This window comes from Olea europaea, chromosome 6 (assembly GCF_002742605.1).
Source record: "Olea europaea var. sylvestris chromosome 6, O_europaea_v1, whole genome shotgun sequence".
Lineage (NCBI taxonomy): Eukaryota > Viridiplantae > Streptophyta > Magnoliopsida > Lamiales > Oleaceae > Olea > Olea europaea.
The window spans coordinates 4,827,964-4,848,940 of NC_036242.1; the positions used below are offsets into that span (position 1 = coordinate 4,827,964).

The 20,977-nt window shown below is 35.1% G+C and overlaps 4 protein-coding genes across 5 annotated transcripts; all 4 read left to right on the top strand.

Moving 5' to 3' along the window:
- The first annotated feature begins 111 nt into the window (after window positions 1-111).
- Window positions 112-8,217, top strand: LOC111395587 (putative callose synthase 8). 2 transcript variants are annotated; one of them, XM_023021639.1, is made up of 14 exons: window positions 112-307; window positions 417-536; window positions 884-952; window positions 1,061-1,099; window positions 1,184-1,229; window positions 1,323-1,434; window positions 4,483-4,602; window positions 4,673-4,788; window positions 5,423-5,506; window positions 5,789-5,901; window positions 5,997-6,226; window positions 6,427-7,275; window positions 7,399-7,584; window positions 7,768-8,217. In XM_023021639.1, exons 1-14 carry the CDS (start codon window positions 127-129, stop codon window positions 8,002-8,004), a joined length of 2,502 nt encoding a protein of 833 aa, XP_022877407.1. In that variant the 5' UTR covers window positions 112-126; the 3' UTR covers window positions 8,005-8,217. The 2 variants fall into 2 exon arrangements, with proteins under 2 accessions (XP_022877407.1, XP_022877406.1); XM_023021638.1 differs by having other exon boundaries at window positions 1,061-1,229.
- A 928-nt stretch (window positions 8,218-9,145) lies between these two features.
- LOC111395588 (persulfide dioxygenase ETHE1 homolog, mitochondrial-like) lies at window positions 9,146-13,369 on the top strand. The gene is made up of 9 exons (XM_023021640.1): window positions 9,146-9,502; window positions 10,188-10,316; window positions 10,530-10,637; window positions 11,511-11,645; window positions 12,441-12,482; window positions 12,592-12,651; window positions 12,744-12,797; window positions 12,916-12,940; window positions 13,040-13,369. The coding sequence occupies exons 1-9, from the start codon at window positions 9,269-9,271 to the stop codon at window positions 13,129-13,131; spliced, it is 879 nt and encodes a 292-aa protein (XP_022877408.1). The 5' UTR covers window positions 9,146-9,268; the 3' UTR covers window positions 13,132-13,369.
- Window positions 13,370-14,118: 749 nt separating this feature from the next.
- Window positions 14,119-15,414, top strand: LOC111395591. Its single transcript, XM_023021642.1, has 4 exons — window positions 14,119-14,500; window positions 14,584-14,620; window positions 14,710-14,831; window positions 15,241-15,414. Exons 1-4 carry the CDS (start codon window positions 14,207-14,209, stop codon window positions 15,301-15,303), a joined length of 516 nt encoding a protein of 171 aa, XP_022877410.1. The 5' UTR covers window positions 14,119-14,206; the 3' UTR covers window positions 15,304-15,414.
- Window positions 15,415-16,668: 1,254 nt separating this feature from the next.
- On the top strand, window positions 16,669-18,140 carry LOC111395590 (chlorophyll a-b binding protein 8, chloroplastic). Its single transcript, XM_023021641.1, has 3 exons — window positions 16,669-16,940; window positions 17,153-17,214; window positions 17,344-18,140. The coding sequence occupies exons 1-3, from the start codon at window positions 16,800-16,802 to the stop codon at window positions 17,957-17,959; spliced, it is 819 nt and encodes a 272-aa protein (XP_022877409.1). The 5' UTR covers window positions 16,669-16,799; the 3' UTR covers window positions 17,960-18,140.
- The last annotated feature ends 2,837 nt before the right edge of the window (window positions 18,141-20,977 follow it).

A 20,977-nucleotide genomic window follows, 5' to 3' on the forward strand; every position in this document is an offset into this window, starting at 1 on the left:
TTTTTTTTAAAGAAGGGGGATCAAACTGGGGCTAAATTTCTTCTCTGATTTTATATTGACATTGTAGCTATCGATTGCATGGATGAAAACTCCCATAATTCTGTTTGAGCTTTGAATTTTATAATCATGGACCCTAGTTGGGATTCAGAAAATCCACAAACATGGATTGTCCTCAAATTGTTGATCTTCTTTCTAAGCAGTATTTTGACTCCGCACTTTATGGAAGAAGTCAAGTTTTCAGAAAAGGAGCTTCACACAAGCAAGGAAGTGGTTTCTATCAGCTTTTATATGCAAAAGATATATCCAGGTTGCTATTTATGGATCTGCTTTAGTATTAAGTGCGGAACATATTTTTCATGCATAAAATGTTGTCTGACACTTCTCTTTTAACTGAATATTTCAACATGTGCTCTCAGATGAATGGAGAAATTTTCTGGAACGTATGCAATGTGAAGAAATAAATGAAAATGATAAAATCGTTAAGAACGAAGAAAGAGATTGGGCTTCTTTTCGAGGGCAAACTTTAAGTAGGACAGGTAAGTTATACAGATTAATAATTCCTGTAATTTGATTTTGTATTGAATGACCACCTCATCTAAAAGATGAAAATGTTAGATTGGAGTAATTTATTAACGTATATTGTATTTTCAAGGCACTCCTCATGTGTGGCGCTTTCTATAGAATGCCTGGTTGATGAAATTTTATAGTTGAGTGGTGATTCAAATTCTAGACATTTTTTTATTGTAATACCCAATCGAGGGACTACCTCATCTAATAGTTTAAGCTATTAGGAACTATACGGATTTATTAATTTATTTTTATCTTGAACACTTTACTTTTAACTAAAAGTTTATACCTATATTCTTTTCTTATGTTACAACAGTCAGAGGAATGATGTACTGCAGAAAAGCCCTAAAATTGCAAGCTTTTCTTGACATGGCTGAGGATGATGGTTTGTTGAATTAAATAGTTATTTTAAATTTTCCAGTTCAGTAATTGTACGACAAACACTTCAAGAGCCAGCTTGGGACTTATTCAATTTGTCTGATTTGCTTACCAGATATTCTTCAAGGTTATGAATCCATTGATAGAGAAAATGGTACGTTATCAGCGCAGCTTGATGCCATGGTAGATATGAAATTCACACATGTTGTTTCTTGTCAAATTTATGGATTACAAAAAGCTTCTGGAGATGCACAGGCTAAAGACATACTTGAATTGATGATAAGGTACTTTTCTCTAGTCAAGAGATATATCGTGAAATTTTTTCAGCTCACGGTTTCTTTGGGGTATGATTTCATCTAAACATCAACTGCTTACAGATATCCATCTTTGCGTCTTGCATATGTCGAGGAGAAAGAAGAGATCATAGCAGATACGACTCAAAGAGTTTATTCATCAATATTAGTCAAAGCGGTCAACGGTTTTGATCAGGTAATAAGATACTTACATTGCTCATAACTCCATTAGAAGAATTAGGATGAAGAAAAGTACTATCACATAATTCAGACCAAATTTCATGGGAAGTTTCATGTTTTAGAGGAATAATCATTGGACCAAAACTTAAAATAAGATTGTAAGAGTTAAACAGACACGAATAGGATTTTAGTAGTTAGATTATCAATAGGAGGAGATCACGTTAGCGTTATTAGTGGATGTTCTGTAGAAATAGGATTAGATAAGGCAACAAAACAACAGTTTTGGGATGGCATGGATGGTATGGTTAAAACAATCACTAGTTAAGATAAGATATTTGTTTGAGGAGATAGCATGTTTAGGAATTGTTTATAATTGGTTTAAATTATGAATAGATATAAATGAGTGGTGGATAAGTGTGTAATTATCATGGGTCCCAAAATATGTGGATAAAAAGTGGTTGGACCTATTATAAATGGATTATAAACAAGAGGCAAACAAGGGCTTAATGGTTATATGGAGAAATATTAGTTATGATTACTTAAAACTTTCAGCTTTATCTTCGAAATGTAGATGACAATACCATTGTGGACTTTTGATATGGCTTACTATTTGACGTCAACTAATACGTGCTTCAAAAAGAGAGATTAAAAACCCGTCCTCAGTTCGGATTACACGCTGCAACTCGCCCTTCCCAGATAACTTCTAAAAATTTGCAAGAGTTCTGTTAAATAGAATTCATCCTAGTTTCTTTACGAGCAAGGTGGATGGGTCTTCGTGTCCAAAATGTAAGGTAATTTTGGGGTTAACTACACAATATAGGTTGGTGAAAATGCTGTACGTATTTGTAAATGGGAAGCCAAGGGTGTGATTTGAGNTAATTTTGGGGTTAACTACACAATATAGGTTGGTGAAAATGCTGTACGTATTTGTAAATGGGAAGCCAAGGGTGTGATTTGAGTGTCCTGTGCACACGTATATGAGAAGTTGTATTGTTATCTTGGATAAAAGGTTGGGGATAAAGTTATTTACAAGATATCTCATAAAGGGAAAAGGAAAGTGATAAGGACATCCATTTGATTTTTTTTATTTTTTTTATTTTTTGTTTTATTATTTTGGACTTTTAAATTGGGTTTGTATTTCTGCTGCAATTCTGCTTTCTTCTTTGTGTTCATCTTCTTCCACGTCTAATCTACTTCTTCTACTGAAAGTTCTATATGCGCTACATTAGAAAGTAGATGTCTATACGAAGTACCAATGGAAGAAATATTACAATGTTAAATAGAATTCATCCTAGTTTCTTTAAGAATATATTTTTTCCGAAGAATGGGGCTCAAACAAGGCCTATAATAGAAGAGGTTGAGTTTTTGAAGTGGAGACACTACAAAAATAATGCAGATAAGAAAAGCATTTGGTCCAAATGGAATTCCTATTGAAGTATGGAAGTGTTTGGGTAAGGTAGGTATATTTGTTGTATGTGAAGAGAATAACACACGAATGATTGTGTGAATTGATGATAGTTTATTCCTCTATCCAACCATTTATATACAATGAATGGAGGTAAAGATGGTAAAAAATCTCCTAAATTAGGAGAGAGCTAATTAGCCTACCAAACTATGGAAATTTTAAATATGGTACATCAATCAATCCTAATCATCCTAAATATGGTACATCAATCAATCTACAGTTAACCTAATTTCTACAGTATGTTTATTTGCGGGGGTGTTCCTATTTCAGAGTTTAATAGATTTCTTAATATTTATAAATTCTCATAGATGTGAGAAATTTGATAGAATTTAATAGATTTCATAAGATTTGAATGGATTTCTATTTTGTAGATTTTAAAAGATTTTCATGGATTTTATAGATTTCAATGAATTTTATAAATTCTGGGTAAAATTTATAAATATGCTTAACATAAGTCACAAATTTTTACTTCTTCTTTAACGACTCATTCTTACACATATGCACGTTAATAAATCACAGAAAATGATCGAATTCTTGTTCAATTTTTTGTTAAACATTGAATATTATAACGGAGCTTCAATAAAAAATACACCCAATATTCAACAAAATGCGAGAGTGGGAGAGGACAAAAATATGTAGTGTTAAATAATCAAAGTCGTAATCAATATGAATTAGTTCAAAAGGCCAAAACCTTGTGAGATACAAACACACAGATGTACACATACATGACCACAAGGCAATTAATTGCATACCCCCCGAATTCTCATTGACCATGTAAACATAAAAGAAAAAATTGTGGGATACCGTCCTCACATGTCTTGACTAGGATTTGCAGGTATATATAGAAAACACACAGCTCTTCCCAAGAAAAAGGAATAGGTTACAGAACTTGAAAGACGAAGTTGTTCCAGTATGCATACTAGAAATCGTAAATTATCATGATAATTTCCAGCACATCTATAAAATAGTAAACAATATATAGCTTCAATAAGAAAAACTAAGTTCAATAAAAAATCACATCCAATATTCAACAAAAAATAGTAATCTTTCATAAATTATCATCAATTGAAAAGTTCTCATACACGATCTTTTCACAGTAGAGAAATGTGAGATAGAAAGAAGAAGAAAATTTTGTTGAAGATGGGGGGGAGAGAGAGAGAGAAATCTTGTTGAAGATGAGAGGGGGGGAGGGGGGGAGAGAGAGAGAGAGCAGCAAATATGGAGAGAGGGTGAAAAATGTTGTGAAATTTTTAGGTTTGAATTAAAATTGTTAATGATTCTTTGTACTTATATTTTTTACCTTGAAATCCTTCAAAATCTATCAAAATCTATCTACTTAATGAAATCTTTTAAAATCAACTAGTTATTGAGGACGTCTAAATTTCAAAACTACCTATTAAAATTTATTTTGAAGACATCTAAATTTATAAATATTTTTAAAAATCTAGATTGGGGATACGTATATTTTAATGAATTATATTTAAATCTAAATTGAAGATACTTCAATTTATATGGAGTTTTAAAATCCATCAAACTCTAGATTGAGAACACCCCCTTTGGTATTTCAATTTCTTCTTGTTAAATACTCAGCTTTTGTAGGAGGTATACCGCATAAAGCTCCCAGGACCTCCAAATATTGGGGAAGGAAAACCAGAGAATCAAAACCATGCAATAATTTTCACACGTGGTGAAGCTCTCCAAGCAATTGATATGAACCAGGTATGCCCAACACTAAGTTTCAAATAGATAATATACTATGAACTTTGTCCTAATGACAGTGTTGTGACAGGATAATTATCTCGAGGAAGCTCTCAAGATGAGAAATCTCTTACAAGAATTTATACGGGTTCAAGGAAGGAGGCCTCCTACAATAATTGGCATGAGAGAGCACATATTCACAGGAAGGTTAGTCTTGGCCTCTTTATGTAGTAGTTGCCTCATCATATACTTGGATACAAATGGAAAGTAATTTCGTAAAGATTTTAATTTCCTCAACAATAATAAGTGCTTATGCTAATAGTTGAAGGTTGATGGGTATTAATCTCCTGGAATAATGCAAAATTTTAAAGAAACTTGCAAGTGCAACTGGCTCCCAGTTAAGATCTTTGAGAGACTCCTCATCTCTTGGATACATTTTAAATAGGTGTATGTTCAGTTTTATTTACTTGATGCTTAAATGAATCGTTATTCTATCAACCAGAAATTTTTATATAAAATCTGGTTCTTGTTCTCTCCTCGAATGTCAGTATATGGTCTTAGCACTGTTCAATGTTTAAGGTCCTCACAAATATTTAATCAAGATGTTCAAAATGCTATATCGGAAATGCATTCAACTATAAATTTTATGTTATTAGGGAAGTGCATTAATATCTGTTTTTCCATTTAATATTGATATGAACGTTTATAACACTTGTTAGAGTTCTTCAATAAGTTAGGTTACGAAGCATAAAAATCCTATGAATATATAAGGGAAATAGAATTGCGTACATGGAATATAATGAAAATGTTGTTTTTGACTACAGCTTGTATTCTACTGCAGTGTTTCTTCTTTGGCATGGTTCATGTCCTATCAGGAAACCAGCTTTGTCACCATTGGTCAAAGACTTCTGGCGAATCCTCTCAGGTAATTAATGATTTAATTTGATGTCAAAAATCTCAGAAAGGAATTAAAAATGAAAAGAAGTGAGGCACACGATTCTTTTTAACTGTCAAATTTCAAGTCAAAAGTTTCTTTATCTCCAACTTAACGGTCTCTTTTCTGCCACTAGCGTTGTTTAAGTTAAATACAGATATGACAACTCAAGTTTTATTCGTTGCAGCATTGAAGTACCTGATGGAATTATCTATATAGTTCAGCCGATATTAAAATATATAACTATGATTTACTTATTTCGACTTGTTACAGGGTTAGATTTCATTATGGGCATCCAGATCTCTTTGACAGAATATTTCACTTAACACGAGGTGGAATTAGCAAGGCATCAAAGACAATTAACTTGAGCGAGGATGTCTTTGCAGGTAAAGATTAATAAATTAAAGCTGTGCTCTCGCTCTCTCTCTATCTCTCTCTCTCTGTTATAATATATAGTTACAAGATAAACTGATGTGATTAGGATTCAATACTATACTACGGCGGGGATATGTTACGTATCACGAGTATATGCAAGTTGGCAAAGGACGTGACGTTGGACTCAACCAGATATCGAAGTTTGAAGCCAAAGTAGCAAATGGCAACAGTGAGCAAACTCTCAGCCGTGATCTATACCGACTTGGACGTCGATTTGACTTCTTTCGGATGCTTTCTTGTTATTTTACTACGATTGGCTTTTATTTTAACAGCTTGGTAAGAATTATGGAATTATATAGTTTTACACTCTTGAGTACCTTGACTTCAAAGTTCAGACACAGAAATAAATGATCATTATTGAAGGTCATTCCCTTAATATTTGATGCACAGAGTCAGTTAAAATTTCTTGTTTTCTTGGATATGCTTAATGTTCTTCTGATTAATTTTGTGAGATTATTTGTGTTTTCGATTTGCAGATTTCAGTTATTGGAGTATATGTCTTCCTTTATGGACAACTTTACCTTGTACTTAGTGGTCTACAAAGAGCACTGCTCCTCGAGGCCAGAGTGAAAAATATTGAATCTTTAGAAACAGCCTTGGCTTCTCAGTCATTTATCCAGCTTGGGCTCTTAACGGGTTTACCTATGGTTATAGAGATTGGTCTGGAGAGAGGATTTCTTACTGCCCTCAAAGATTTTGTTCTCATGCAACTTCAGCTTGCTTCTGTTTTCTTTACTTTTTCTTATGGAACAAAATCTCATTATTTTGGTCGAACAATTCTTCATGGGGGTGCCAAGTATATTCCCACTGGACGTAAGGTGGTGGTCTTTCATGCAAGTTTTACTGAAAACTACAGATTGTATTCACGTAGTCATTTTGTGAAAGGATTTGAGCTGCTGCTACTACTAATTGTTTATGATTGGTTTAGACGGTCCTACCAGAGTAGTATGGCATATGTGTTGATAACATATGCTATTTGGTTCATGTCGTTGACTTGGCTGTTTGCACCATTTTTGTTTAATCCTTCGGGATTCAACTGGGGCAAGATAGTCGATGACTGGAAAGATTGGAACAAATGGATCAAGCAACAGGGTGGGATAGGAATCCAACAAGATAAAAGTTGGCAATCTTGGTGGAACGATGAGCAAGCCCATCTTCTTCACTCTGGGCTGACTTCTCGGTTAATAGAGTTATTTCTTTCACTGAGATTTTTCCTTTACCAATATGGTTTGGTCTATCATCTAGATATATCTGGTCAGAACAAAAACTTTATCGTTTATGTGCTCTCTTGGGTTGTCATCGTGGTGATTTTCCTCCTAGTCAAGGTAAACTTCATAACGTGGATTTTTTTTATTTGTCTAGCCATGTATACTAGTAGTATGATGCTTCATTGTTGAAGTTCATTAATTTTCTCTTCACAAGTGTCAATTGTACAAACTTGTTATCAGGTTGTGAAAGTAGGGAGGCAATATCTCAGCGCTAGTTATCAGTTCACATTCAGGCTATTTAAAGCCCTTCTTTTCCTTGGAGCCACGGCAACAGTAGTAGCTCTATCAATCATATGTGATCTATCTATGAGAGATCTGGTTGTTTGTTGTCTGGCCTTTCTGCCTACTGGTTGGGGCTTAATAATGGTAAGTTCAGAATAATTTCTATATATATCCTGATAGTTTAAGCTGTCCCGTTTCTTCGTTTTTCTCGTATCATATTTTGGACGAGGATGGGAGATTGGTTGGCCCATGTGTGTATACTATTTGAAGGATTTCATATCCGACTCTTTTTCTACCTTTTATTGTTTACATTGATTTGTCGGACAGGTTGCACAAACTCTGAGGCCCAAGATTGAGGGAACGGGATTGTGGCAATTTGCTCGCGTTTTTGCTCGAGCTTATGATTATGGGATGGGTGTAGCTCTTTTCACACCCGTAGCGATTTTGGCATGGCTCCCTATAATTTCTGTTTTTCAGACGCGTTTCCTTTTCAACCAGGCTTTCAGCAGGAGCTTGCAAATTCAACCAATTCTTGCTGGAAAGAGGAAGAAGAAGCAACGATGATCATTATACAGTCAAAATTTGGGTGAACAGATCATTTGTGTCGATATATAAGAGGAAAAGTAAATTATTGTATAGTCATGATCAATATCACAAACCACAGTATATATTGTGTGCATTGTTTGAGATTGAAAAAGATGCATAGGATCAATGTCTGCTGAATCTTGGCTATTCTGATTTGGTTATAAGAAAAAGTGTTACAATTTTAATGATTAAGATTGAGATTGAGAAATTATGTGCAGTTCTTCTACTAGAAGCAACATCTTAGGTCACATTATCTGCAATGTTGCGATACCAATTGTAACAAGCACTTCGAAAACGACGTCCTTAAAACTTGTAAGAGTGCCCAAAATGCTTTATTCACCGAGAAAATCTTTCCACTAGCAATGTTGAATACTATTGGGGGCCTGGGGAGTGATTTTTTCCTCCAAAAAATTGATTTTTTTCATCGTTATTTTACTATTTCAGCCGTCATAATTGATTTCTTCTCTCATCGATCAAAAAATTAATTTTTCAAAATCCCTCTCAAACAATTTTCAGGTTACGTAGTTTCATCTCAATTATTGTCCTAAAATGGAGAATTCTTCAGTACATACAGGTTAGTGAATTTTAAATTTATTGAAAAGAATTCATTCCATGGAGTGTGAGATAAAATAGAGAACTTGTTAGCGACTGCATGCTAAGTGTCGGTCTCTAAAGATGTTCCTATAAAAGTTAAGGAAAGCATTTGGTTAAGTTCTTTGGGTTCCAAGCAATCTAGAGAAGATCGCCTAGGGCACCCTATCTGCTACTATTCCCTTTGTCATTTCTAGTCGTATCTGTCCCTTCGTCTAGTCTCTCGCCTCAATTGACTCTGTTCCACTGTCATACTGTATGAAGTGTCAATCCATATGTACACACATCATTATTGGCTCTGCTTATGTTTTACTTTAGATATCAGAAGTATCATGACTTGAATTACTCAAAAAGCAAATCGTCGTATGTTGATTGAAAGATTCTTGAACGAGACCCTAGAGAGAGCACAGATTCAGCTCGCATTGACCAATCACTTGTCAATTTGTCTAGTAACCGACCAATCAACCTATGGCATCGTACCAGATAATCAAGCAACCAATTGGTAATAAATTAGATTCTATTCTTGGGCAGATGTCATATCCTCCCTCATAAATCAATTATAATTTTCCCTTAAAATAATCTCAAAACCAGTTGACACATAGGTGTTGATATGTTCGCCATACCATATTAAATTCATCGTCAAAACTAAGAAATGCTTCTGAAATTCCAATTCTTGCATTTCTCTACTGCCTTTTCTCCTAAATTCCATAAAATTTCTGCTCCTGTAATTAGAATTACCAAGTTCCGATCGCAAATGGGATCATCGTCTTATACGACGTCGTCTGCTTCCTCGTCAAAATTGCTTTTCCGCCAGCTCTTTGAGAAAGATTCTTCTACTTACACTTACCTTCTTGCTGATACTTCTCATCCTGACAAACCAGCCCTGGTCAGTTTATTTGTTAATTTATATTTATTATACATGTAATTACGAAATGTATTTGTTAAATTATTTTTCTTAGGAATTGAATTGTTTTACTCGCTCTTTGTTTATTGGGTATAAGTAAGAAGGTTCTTCAAAATTGGGCTTAATTGTATTCTAATTTGTGTTAGCTTGTGATTGAAAAGTTTTGTTCTTTTTTCACATTCAAATTTGTTTCTAAATTTTAAAAACTTTTGATTAAATTTATTCTTTCTCGTTTAAGCTTGTTTCACTTGGACAGTGACAGATGAAGCAAAATTGAATAGTGCAATTTTCCTCTTTTTGGTTCTTTTGCTTTCTCGTAGTTATTACGTTAAAATGTAATTGAAAATATATTTATCAAAGTTTAAGTAGGTAAATAAAACAAAAGAAGAAGAGGAGTTCCATGGAGAAAAATCTGGACGATTTCGTGTAGATTTCTAATCTAAAAAATAATGAAGTTCAAAAACAAGAAAGAAAGTCTTAGGTAGTTGAAATATCAAATGTGAATGGATGTCCTTTTTCGGTTACAGTTATTTTATTTTTGCATAGTGCTTGTGCATAAAAAGTGAACAAGAGCTAATCTGGTTTGATACACCTTTTAATCACCTGCTTAATATTTTCTTTAGCTCTTGACTTGAGAGTATAATGATACAGTTTATTCTGCGTACAGTTGGTTGATCCAGTTGATAAGACAGTGGATAGGGATCTTTCTCTTGTGAAAGAATTGGGTTTGAAGCTTCTATATGCAATAAATACTCATGTACATGCTGATCATGTCACTGGCACTGGTTTGATTAAGGTATGTCTTGACCCTATGTTCCTTGCACAAAATGAATCAATTCACTTCTTGAAGTTTTTTTCCTTTACTTTTGGAGGGGAGGATGTTTTTGCATACTGGTGCCTATTATTGTAATGCATTTTGTTAATTTTTTGTTAATTTTTTTCATTATTAGTTTTACTTTCTCCACCAGCATTTTAACTCTTTCTTGTTTAATATGGCTATGTCCTGCAGAGTAAAGCACCCGGAGTAAAATCTATTATTTCCAAAGCAAGTAATGCAAAAGCTGATCTTTTTGTTGAACCTGGTGACAAAATTTGTTTCGGTGATCTCTTCCTGGAGGTATACAAGCTTCTGAATGTATATGTAAACATTCTCACATGGATTCCATTTATAGTCCAAATAAATGACATAGATAATATGTATTTCAGAAACTAATACTACATCTGCGTTGGAAGGATTTGAGCCTTATATTAATGCTACTATTTCTATGAGGATCGAAGTATAAAAGAACAAACATATCTCAATTCCAATTAAAATCAGTGGATAATTATCAACTTTTCTGATTAAGTATGTAGAACATTCTGGTAAATGTTCTGCATTGTCCCTACATATGGCCAACACGCAATTGTCAGCTCGTTCCACATCACTCAGCCTCACCTCACCATAATGGAGAGACATCGAAGCCTTCCCCCAAAGTCAAGGAATTACCCTCTAACCTCCCTACATACTGCCTTGATGGCCATGGTGCCAATTTTGACTGGAATATATGGTATCTTATACCACTTCAACGAAAAAAAAAACTCCACCTTTGTCTTTTTCTCTTTCTTCACTTTTGCAAGCAAGATGACAACAAAGCCGACTAGATGCCCATAGACGAGGTTCAACACTAGATTCTCAAGGTGAACTTGAAAACTATGGATTCAGTGTCAACTTTTTGTCAATAGACCTATTTTAAGGATCTTCTTTGATTGTATTGTGTAGTTTACAGAAGCCCTTGCAAAAAATTAACTGACAATTACAAGAATGGTATTGACTTAGGGTAAACGATCTATCTATTTAAAATGAAACGTACATCAATCTATTTCTATACAATGTAGCTCTGCATTGGCATGTGCATGCTGTCATTTCCTGATCTTATGGGTCCCTCAGTGGCCTGATGATGTAATCTGTATCCTCAACTATTGACTATTTGACTGGTTTTAACCATCATAGGTTCGTTCTACCCCTGGTCACACCCTAGGTTGCGTTACCTATGTTACTGGCGATGGACATAATCAGCCTCAACCAAGAATGGCTTTCACTGGGGATGCTTTGCTGATACGCGGATGTGGCAGAACAGATTTTCAGGTATAATTCCTTAATGAGAGGCATTATGTTGCAAATGTCATTTTTATGTTACTTTTCTAACCTTAAACTCAAGTGATTTTGAATCTGACCTCCTTTCTCCACCTTCTCTCTCGATCCTAAGCAATTTTCTTTTATGCAAAAGTGGGTTAATCAGAGTGAAAGGAGGGCACAATCGAAGACCAATTTTTCAGAATAAAATAAATGAGATTATTCTGTATACATTGGCAATTCTTGCTTTACCGCTTCATGGAACATCAAAAAGTTTGTATTATAAAATCAGCTTGTATTAGTACTATAATTTATTTTCTGAGGCATATTGGCATGGGCATGTATATAGCAACTAGGCACTGACTAGAATATTTTAGTTCTTGGGTATTAGAAACATATGAAGTTAAATGATCAGAAGGACAAGGAAAAATAAATGATCAGAAAGACAAGGAAAATGGTAAATTAGTGAACACTGATGATTCATATTATATATAAACCTTGAGTCGTCTAACTGGATTGATGCAGCTGTTGCCAAAATGGTTCAAAAAGTAGGTGTATGAAGCAACAAATTGTAAATCAATCACTAGTTAGTGTCTCACCCATGTCAGAGGTATCTTTCTCTGTGAATTTTCGTTCAAGCCAAATGAATGGATATATATGAACTTCGTTTGTTGAAAATTTGAAGTTGCAAAAAATACTGTAATCACATCTAGTAGTTTTCTTTCCTTGACTTGATCCGAGTCTTGCATTTTATGCTTCATGTAGTAGTTTCTCATTAGCTATCATTAACTCTGAATTTTAATACAGGGTGGAAGTTCTGAGCAGCTATACAAGTCTGTTCATTCACAGGCAAGGAGACTAATAATAAATTGAGTGCAATTAAGAAAATTTTGGAGTTTCAACAGTACCCAAATTTTTGCCTGCTAAGTAACCCTCTCAATTTTTTTTCCGAAAACAGATCTTTACTTTGCCTAAAGACACATTTGTGTATCCTGCTCATGATTACAAGGGATTCTCTGTAAGTACTCTAAATTTTACAGTTTTTGTAAATACATAGATTACGCGATTAAACCTAGCTCTCTTTGCTTATGCACGTCAATTTCCTATCAGGTCAGTACAGTGGGAGAGGAGATGCTGTATAATCCCCGCCTGACAAAAGACAAGGTGATAGAGACACTGGAAATTAGTTCTGATAATATTGATTCCATTTTTCTGCCAAAAAGCAACTTCATATTCTTAAATCTCTGTTTCTAATTAATTTTTCATGAAACGTGTTTTGCAGGAAGCATTTAAAAATATCATGGCAAGTAAGTAGTGATGACCGTTAAATTGCTCAACGCTGAAATTGTTTGTTATGCCACTTCCACCATAATATGTTCTTACGATGTTTTTTATTTTCTTAACAGATTTGAACTTGTCGTATCCTAAGATGATCGATGTAGCTGTCCCTGCTAACATGTTTTGTGGCTTGCAAGATGTCGAGTCCAAAGCCAGTTAATATTTTTGTTACGTCTGGACTTCATTTTGTTGTCATTGTTCACAGAGAGCATGAAGTTGAAAAATTGAGTGCTAAAAGTATGAACTGATGACTGTTCCATCTGGTAGTGTAAATGTTGAATAAAATGGCTCTTGCCTAAGAGTTTATTCCACAATATTGTATTTGAACGGAGCACAGAAGTTACTACCTAGAAGAAAAAGATTAATGCAATGACTCAAAGAACTATGGATTTTATATACTTCTCATGAGCCATGCCATCTTTTCAACCATGTATATTGCAAATGAACCACTTTGATTAACTTGTAACAACGTTTCTTTTAAGAAATGAGAAAAGGAGAAAGAAGGAAGGTTTAAATATGTTTTAATAATAATTTTAAAGGTAATACGTAAATAGAAGGGTAAAATAAGAAATACAAATTTATTTTTGTTTTTGTGTGAAACGGTGAAATTCACTAAGAAAAAATGTTAGAGAGGTTTATGTGATTTTTGAAGACACAAGGGTGGGTGTGAGATATTTTATTTAACTTATTTTCAAAGCAATCTTTTGTTTATAAATATGTCACGGCATGACCTATTCTCGAAATCACCTTAGTGGACCGGGAACGTGTATCGATAATGAGAGTCAGCTTAATATTAGGCTCATCATCAAAATTGACTATAATCTAATTGTAAGAATGCACGTGAAATAATATTTACATATTCACTCAAATGAGTCTTACAACTGAACATGCCATGTGGCTAAAATCGTTGCACTTTTCAAATTGTCAAAACTCAATTGCTACTAAGCTATAGACTGCAAAGTAGTCCTATTGATAGGCTTCTCCGATCTTTTTTTTTTTTTTTTTTTTTTTTTTTTTTAAAAATTGACAAAAGAAGTCAAAAATTACTTTCAAATAGGTAATTCTAACTTCAATAAATGAAGAAAGTTATTTATTCTAAAACCTACTTGTGTACTAGAAAGTAAATTTTTAAGCTAAGCATAAAACATGCACTTTGCCAGGACACCACACATTCCCTTGAGAAGAGGATAACAAAAACAGTTCTTTACTGATACTTCACTAAAAGTAAAGAAAATATGCCATTAAAGCTTCTCCGTCCTCCTAAGCACCACCACAACCACCATCACGGGCTACCAATACCAGCACTTTATACTCCTACCTGCAATTCCTTATCTAACTTTGTGGCTGTGAAGCAAAAAAATGCAGCAACAAAGTTGAGAATGCCGCCAGGGCGACCGACATATCACAGGCGGAGATCATTTCCAGCAGTTCCAGCCACTCAGCACCACCGAGCAATTTCAGCCTCGATATCACCTCTTGATTTGACAGAGGATAACATTAAGCAGGTCTTAGACGATGCTCGAGTTGAGGCAAGTCTTTCTTTTGCCACATTTGTGTAGATGTTCACTTTGAAATGCTTTACAATAGTCATAGAATATATTTTGCTTTGCAGTTAGCACAACTCTTTGATACTTCAGTGGGCATAACAGGTGATTTCTCAAGATAAAACAGATGATTCAACATTTCAGTTTAAATGGAAACTTAACAAATAATATGAAAGTAATTTAATGTTATATAGGAAAAGCAGAACTTGCTGATCTGGATGGACCCTATGTGAAGATCAGACTTGGGGGCAAATTTTGGCATAAACGTTCAACTGTGTTAGCCAGGCTTGGCAATTACCTGAAGCAGAGGATCCCTGTCAGTCAATCTATCCCTTTCGGCTAATTTTCCACTAGTTAAAAACCGGGGTCGTCCTAAAACTTATAGGCATGCTTGCAAATGATGCATAAACTTCATAATGTTTACCCCATTACTCACTGAAATCAATTCAGTTCATAGAATTTAGCTGACAATATGGTTATGAGGTGTGATCATGGATGATGATTGTCCTAAAAAAACCATGTACGGCATAATGGTTACGCCACCATAAGCATACCATGAGCCAAATCAACCTCTCCGTTAGCTTGGACTCACAAATAGAGCGAGCATGTCTATAAGTTTAAGGACGCACCAAGTTTTGAACCATTTTACATATGTACTTGCAATTTCTTTACAGACTATGATTTCCTTGAAATTGCTATAACCTGGAATGCATTGATTATTTCAGGAAATCTTGGAGGTAGATATAGAAGATGAAAAGCAGTTGGATGATAGCCCTGAAAACTTCTGAGCACTATTTGCAAATATTTTTGATCTCTAAACCAAATTATTGGAGTCCATTGAGCTTAAAGATGAATAATCCTAACCTTCATTTACAATTATGTGATTAATTTTTCTTATCTCTTCTTTGCTAATGAATGTGCTTAGTATAATTATGTGCTAATTGGCAACCGACTGGTGAACTAGATTTCTTAAGAGAAAAAGGTTAACTTGGAGCCAAACTCAAGTTTTACTGGACATAGTTCATTGATAATTTGTCATCAACAATGTTCTCGCTACTCTACTGCAAGTTCTATGACTAAGGGTGCCATCAGCTTCCCATTATTTATGAATTCATTCTCTCTTTATATGCAAACCTAGTAGGAAACAATCAAAAGTATACAGGCAATATCGAAATATGTTCAGAAGTAAGCCCTAATCACAATTATGAGAACAATAATAATCGAAATGAAATCAGAAACTCGCGAAGCTCAAAACATTGATGTGTGTTGATTCACCCTTAGCGTAAATAAGAAACTTATGTCTATTTGCTGCCACTTATTCTTAACAATAATGAAAAAAAAGTGATAAATGCATCGCACTCTCTTTTATGACAAAACAACCTCCCTTAAAATCCTTCATATATGGTAGGAGTGTTAAATGGGTCGAGCTGATCCGCTCAACTAGGCTACCGCCGAGCTCGAATTGGCCCACCATACGAGCCGGCTCTTGCTTGCCTATGGGGAGACCTGACTTGCGAGCTACTCGTGGCTCGTTAATTTTTTATTTTATTTTCGAATTTAAGCCAAAAACTTGAGAGCGGCTCTCGGGCCACATCAAAAACACGTAGAGCTCATATAGTGATGAGTAGTTTCACTCTAAATGTAAATAAGAAAGTTATGTCTATTTGCCGCTTCACATTCTGAAATAAAATAAAAATGAAATGATAAAATGCATGTCGCTCCTATCTTATGACCAAAATCCTTCAAGTATGGTATGAATATTAGGGTTATAGATATTAGATTGATTCGATACACAATAAATGGATAGTATTCCACATAGTACGCTAACTACAAGAATTCCTGTCATCTTTCTGTTAAGCATGTAGGAATTTCTATTACCAGATTATAGGGAGGTTAATCGAGTAGTATACCTGAAACATACACAAATTTCGGGTTTTGATGACAGATAAAAGACAACGGTAAAAAAATAAAATTATAAACAATCCACGTGCATTTATGTGGTTGCTAAAATTTAGAGATTCAAATGGCAGAGTGTCAGATATTTGTTTCTCACAAGCCAATGAAATCTCTTATCCAAGTAAACCTTCCACTTGTGCCATTTCCATTAGAGAACAAGATCCTAACTTTATCATTTACTATAGCCCTTTTATGTCAGCCACAATTACAATACTCCCAACTTGACCCACAAAAATCTCGTGTGGCTTCTGCTGGCCCTTATTAGCTTCATGCCTTGTACATATTGAAGCAAACTGTAACCGTAACCGGTGTAATACGCACGACGAAAATGGCAACTCAAGCACTGCTCTCTTCATCATCCATCAGCTCGTCTGCTGAGGTCGCCAGACAGATTCTTGGAGGAAGGCCAGTCCAATCTGCGAGGAAGGTTTCCTTCGTCGTGAAGGCTGCTTCTACTCCTCCCGTCAAGGTTAGTCTGTTATGGACTAAACTCTAATCTCTAGCTATTTACGAGAGCAAATAATAAACAAAATAGAGATCGAAAACAAGTGCGCCCACAATTCTACAGTGATTCATCCATCATAAGAGAGTTGCATCCACTTTGACTCTTTCACGTTTTCACTGTACTGCACATATGCTTATAAGCTCAATTTTACTTATTGCCATTGATTATTTTGTCAGCAAGGAGCAGACAGGCCTCTCTGGTTTGCTTCCAAGCAGAGTCTTTCCTACCTGGATGGCAGGTAAACTCGTGTGCTCTTGATAATACTATTTTTCACCAAAACTGAATATCAAATTATGATCTAACGACAAATAGTGGAGTCAAAAAGATGAAAATCAGTCTTAAGTCTCTGTATTTTGAACTTTTTCAGCCTCCCTGGTGACTATGGATTCGATCCATTGGGACTCTCGGATCCTGAAGGTACTGGAGGATTCATTGAGCCCAAATGGCTAGCCTATGGAGAAATTTTCAATGGGCGTTGCGCGATGGTGGGTGCAATAGGAGCAATTGCACCCGAAATTCTTGGAAAGGCTGGCCTAATTCCAGCAGAAACAGCCCTCCCATGGTTCAAGACCGGAGTTATTCCTCCAGCTGGAACATACAACTACTGGGCCGATTCCTATACCCTATTCGTTTTCGAATTGGCACTTGTGGGATTCGCAGAGCACCGGAGATTCCAGGACTGGGCCAATCCAGGGTCCATGGGCAAGCAATACTTTTTGGGTTTGGAGAAATGGTTGGGAGGGTCAGGTGACCCTGCATACCCAGGTGGCCCCCTTTTCAACCCGTTGGGGTTCGGTAAAGACGAGAAATCCATGAAGGAGTTGAAGGTGAAGGAAGTGAAGAATGGAAGATTGGCTATGTTGGCAATCCTGGGTTACTTTGTACAAGCTTTGGTGACTGGGGTTGGTCCCTACCAAAACCTGCTGGACCATTTGGCTGATCCTGTGAACAACAATGTCTTAACCAGCCTCAAATTCCACTAAATTGTCGTCGTATGTTGTCTCTCTCTCAGATTGTAACATATGTGTGCAGATAGTTCAGCATCTCCCATGTATGTAATCTACAAACACGAGATATGTTCATGACTTGGAAACTTTGTTAGTACTTTAATGATGCTTCGTATTGTACGTGCTTTAAGAATATTATTGATGTCGTTTGTCTGCCTCTTACTAGTTCGATCTCCAATGTGCTTTGATAAAATAATCTACAACATCATCACACACATTTATGGAGACAATGGGAAATTCCCAATAAAGGCTCTCAAAATGTGTTCTTGTTGTAGATAATTACAAAGGAGCTCCGAGATTAGACTACTTGGAAGGGAAGGAAAGACGGCACCAACAAAAATTAAATGGAATCTGTTTTAATTTACAAAGAATGTAGAAAAATGAGATTGAACCAAGAACCTTCAAACAGAGGATGAAATTAGATCTAACGCAAATAGCTTGAACACATTGAGAAAAAGTTGTCATGAAGCTATATTTGCCTCCTCTCGCCTTTGAGATTGCTTCGGGCAATGGGGCATATCGCCAACAAATAGCCTCGATCCCGAGATTAATCAAGCTTTAATAAGTTGTGCCGAGCAACGGTTGATAGATTCTCATTAGAGCCAAAAAAAAGGGGGGGGGGGGGGGGGGGGGGGGGGCAAAGAACATAGAGAACTAGGTTTTAGGGTTTGAACTCTTTGGAAGATTAATAATCTCAATGAATATATTATTGTTGTGTTCATCTTCCATAAAATACATCTTTTATAGATGCAATTCCAACTATTCACGAAAGAATGTGTTTCCCCATTAAAAGAGGTGTTGATTCATGTCTAGAAATTAAAATTTTTGAATTTCAACGCAAGTTGCACTAAGCATCCGCTCAAGGGAGAATATGCATTGCTCAACCTTGATTGTTATCTTCCTCTAATTCCAACTCGCTATACGCCTTAAAATGTCTCTTCCTTGTATATTCGAAAAACCCCAACTCTTCCATCACCCAAAGTACAATTTGATTGTTGGCCTCAGAATCGAATATTGAATGATTTAAAACAAAATAGCTGAAAAATAAAGATGAACACAAAAGATTTTTCACCACGAAGGCCCGGATGTTCAGCTTAAAAGCCTACTCACCCGTTGAGCATCTACAAATAAATATTGCTCGATTCCACTAAGAAATCTCTCGAGAACAGTACAAATGTCTGAAGAGAACTCAAGTCCCTTCAAATTTTCTTTCGCCTCTCTTTCAAAATATAACAATAGTGAACTCACAATCTATTCTCTCAAAGATTGCCTACAACTACAATCTTTTAATCTTCACACAGAGATTTTCAGAGAAAAGAACACAAAGAATACAGAACGAAGGAAAACCCTCAAAAGGAAGAACCCTAGAAGTTTCAAGAGAAAATGACAACTCAAGCGTCGTGGAGAGAGAGAGAGAGAGAGAGAGAGAGGCAGATATATATATTTCATCAAAATCACATTGATCCAACGGCTGAGGCTAAGTCAGATGAACGGTCCAAAATTTAATCGGCAACAAGAAGTCATAATCGTGTTAACCAAAACACTTTTTTATCTTGGGTCCTGAAAAACTGGGTTAACTTGAGGCCCAAATGAATGTCCAGCCCATCAACAATTGTTGGAGTCCAATTAATAGTGAAGCATCAGCCCATGTCCAACAATCTCCACCTTGCTGAACTATTCATTTAATCATTCTAGTGGAATCATACACAACTAACATGTTTCATTTGCTCTAAAATACCTCCAAAATAAAAAAAATTAGAAAACAATTAGGAGAGATAATGATCATATTTTCCACTGTCTTTAAACAATATTCAGAATTATTAGGCAATTCCTAAACTTGTTTAAAGGTAAGATTTTTGTGCCAACATCAAATGAATTATAATCAATAAGAATCTTAATCAATTTTATTATTCATGATTCAACCATATCTCTCACAAAATGAAATTTAATATCAGCATGTTTTGTTCTATCATGATACACAGGATTTTTACTCAAGTGTATAGCACTTTGATTATCTATAAACACATTAACAGATTCATTTTTAAAACCAATTTTAGTTAGTAGATCCTTCAACCACAATCCTTCTTTCACAGCATCACAGGCTGTTATATATTCAGCCTCTGTTGATGACAAAGCAACAAGTTTCTGTAATTGGGATTTCCAACTTACACAATCATTACACAAAGTAAAAATATAAGAAGAAGTAGATCTCCTTTTATCAAGATCACTTGCAAAATCAGAATCACAATAGCCCTTTAAGATTACCCCTTCATTAGAATGTCCAAATTTTAGACCTAAGTCAATTGATCCCTTTAAATATCTAAACATCCATTTTATAGCAAGCCAATGAATTTCATCAGGATTGGCCATATATCTACTCAATATACTGATTCCATGTGCCAAATCAGGTCTGGTACATATCATGAGATACATAATTGAACCTACAACATTAGCATAAGGTACTTTCTTCATCCTATCAAATTCTTCATCAGTTTTGGGGGATTGTTCATTTGACAACTTAAAGTGGTTTGCAATAGGTAAGGATACAGGTTTACATTCAGACATAGAAAATTTTTCAAGAATCTTTTTCACATAGGCAGTTTTATTAATATAGAGCACACAATTATTTTTGTCTTTTGTTATCTCCATTCCTAAGATTCTTTTTGCTTGACCTAAGTCATTCATTTCAAATTCTTCCATAAGTTTTGATTTAACTAAATCAACTTCAGATTTATTGTGAGAAGCGAGAAGTATATCATCAAAATATAAAAGCAAATAGATAGAATTAGGCCCACCAGAGCCTTTAAAATACAAACATGAGTCAAAATTGCTTTTAAAGAAACCCAAATTTTGAACATATGAGTTAAATTTCTTATACCATTGCCTAGGTGCTTGTTTTAGACCATAAAGTGATTTTTTCAAAAGGTAAGCTTTTTCAGGTTTGGTATTCTGTTCAAAACCTTTTGGTTGATTCATATAAATTGTTTCATCAAG

Coding starts and splice junctions, on each gene's coding strand:
- LOC111395587 (XM_023021638.1), top strand. CDS start 127: ATGGACCCTAGTTGGGATTCAGAAAATCCACAAACATGGATTGTCCTC. Junction 5,902..5,996: donor GAGCGAGGATGTCTTTGCAG/GTAAAGATTAAT, acceptor TGATGTGATTAG/GATTCAATACTATACTACGG. Junction 7,585..7,767: donor CTGGTTGGGGCTTAATAATG/GTAAGTTCAGAA, acceptor TTTGTCGGACAG/GTTGCACAAACTCTGAGGCC.
- LOC111395591 (XM_023021642.1), top strand. CDS start 14,207: ATGCCATTAAAGCTTCTCCGTCCTCCTAAGCACCACCACAACCACCAT. Junction 14,501..14,583: donor TAGACGATGCTCGAGTTGAG/GCAAGTCTTTCT, acceptor TTTGCTTTGCAG/TTAGCACAACTCTTTGATAC. Junction 14,621..14,709: donor TACTTCAGTGGGCATAACAG/GTGATTTCTCAA, acceptor AATGTTATATAG/GAAAAGCAGAACTTGCTGAT.
- LOC111395590 (XM_023021641.1), top strand. CDS start 16,800: ATGGCAACTCAAGCACTGCTCTCTTCATCATCCATCAGCTCGTCTGCT. Junction 16,941..17,152: donor CTTCTACTCCTCCCGTCAAG/GTTAGTCTGTTA, acceptor TTATTTTGTCAG/CAAGGAGCAGACAGGCCTCT. Junction 17,215..17,343: donor CTTTCCTACCTGGATGGCAG/GTAAACTCGTGT, acceptor GAACTTTTTCAG/CCTCCCTGGTGACTATGGAT.
- LOC111395588 (XM_023021640.1), top strand. CDS start 9,269: ATGCTTCTGAAATTCCAATTCTTGCATTTCTCTACTGCCTTTTCTCCT. Junction 12,798..12,915: donor CCCGCCTGACAAAAGACAAG/GTGATAGAGACA, acceptor CGTGTTTTGCAG/GAAGCATTTAAAAATATCAT. Junction 12,941..13,039: donor ATTTAAAAATATCATGGCAA/GTAAGTAGTGAT, acceptor TTTTCTTAACAG/ATTTGAACTTGTCGTATCCT.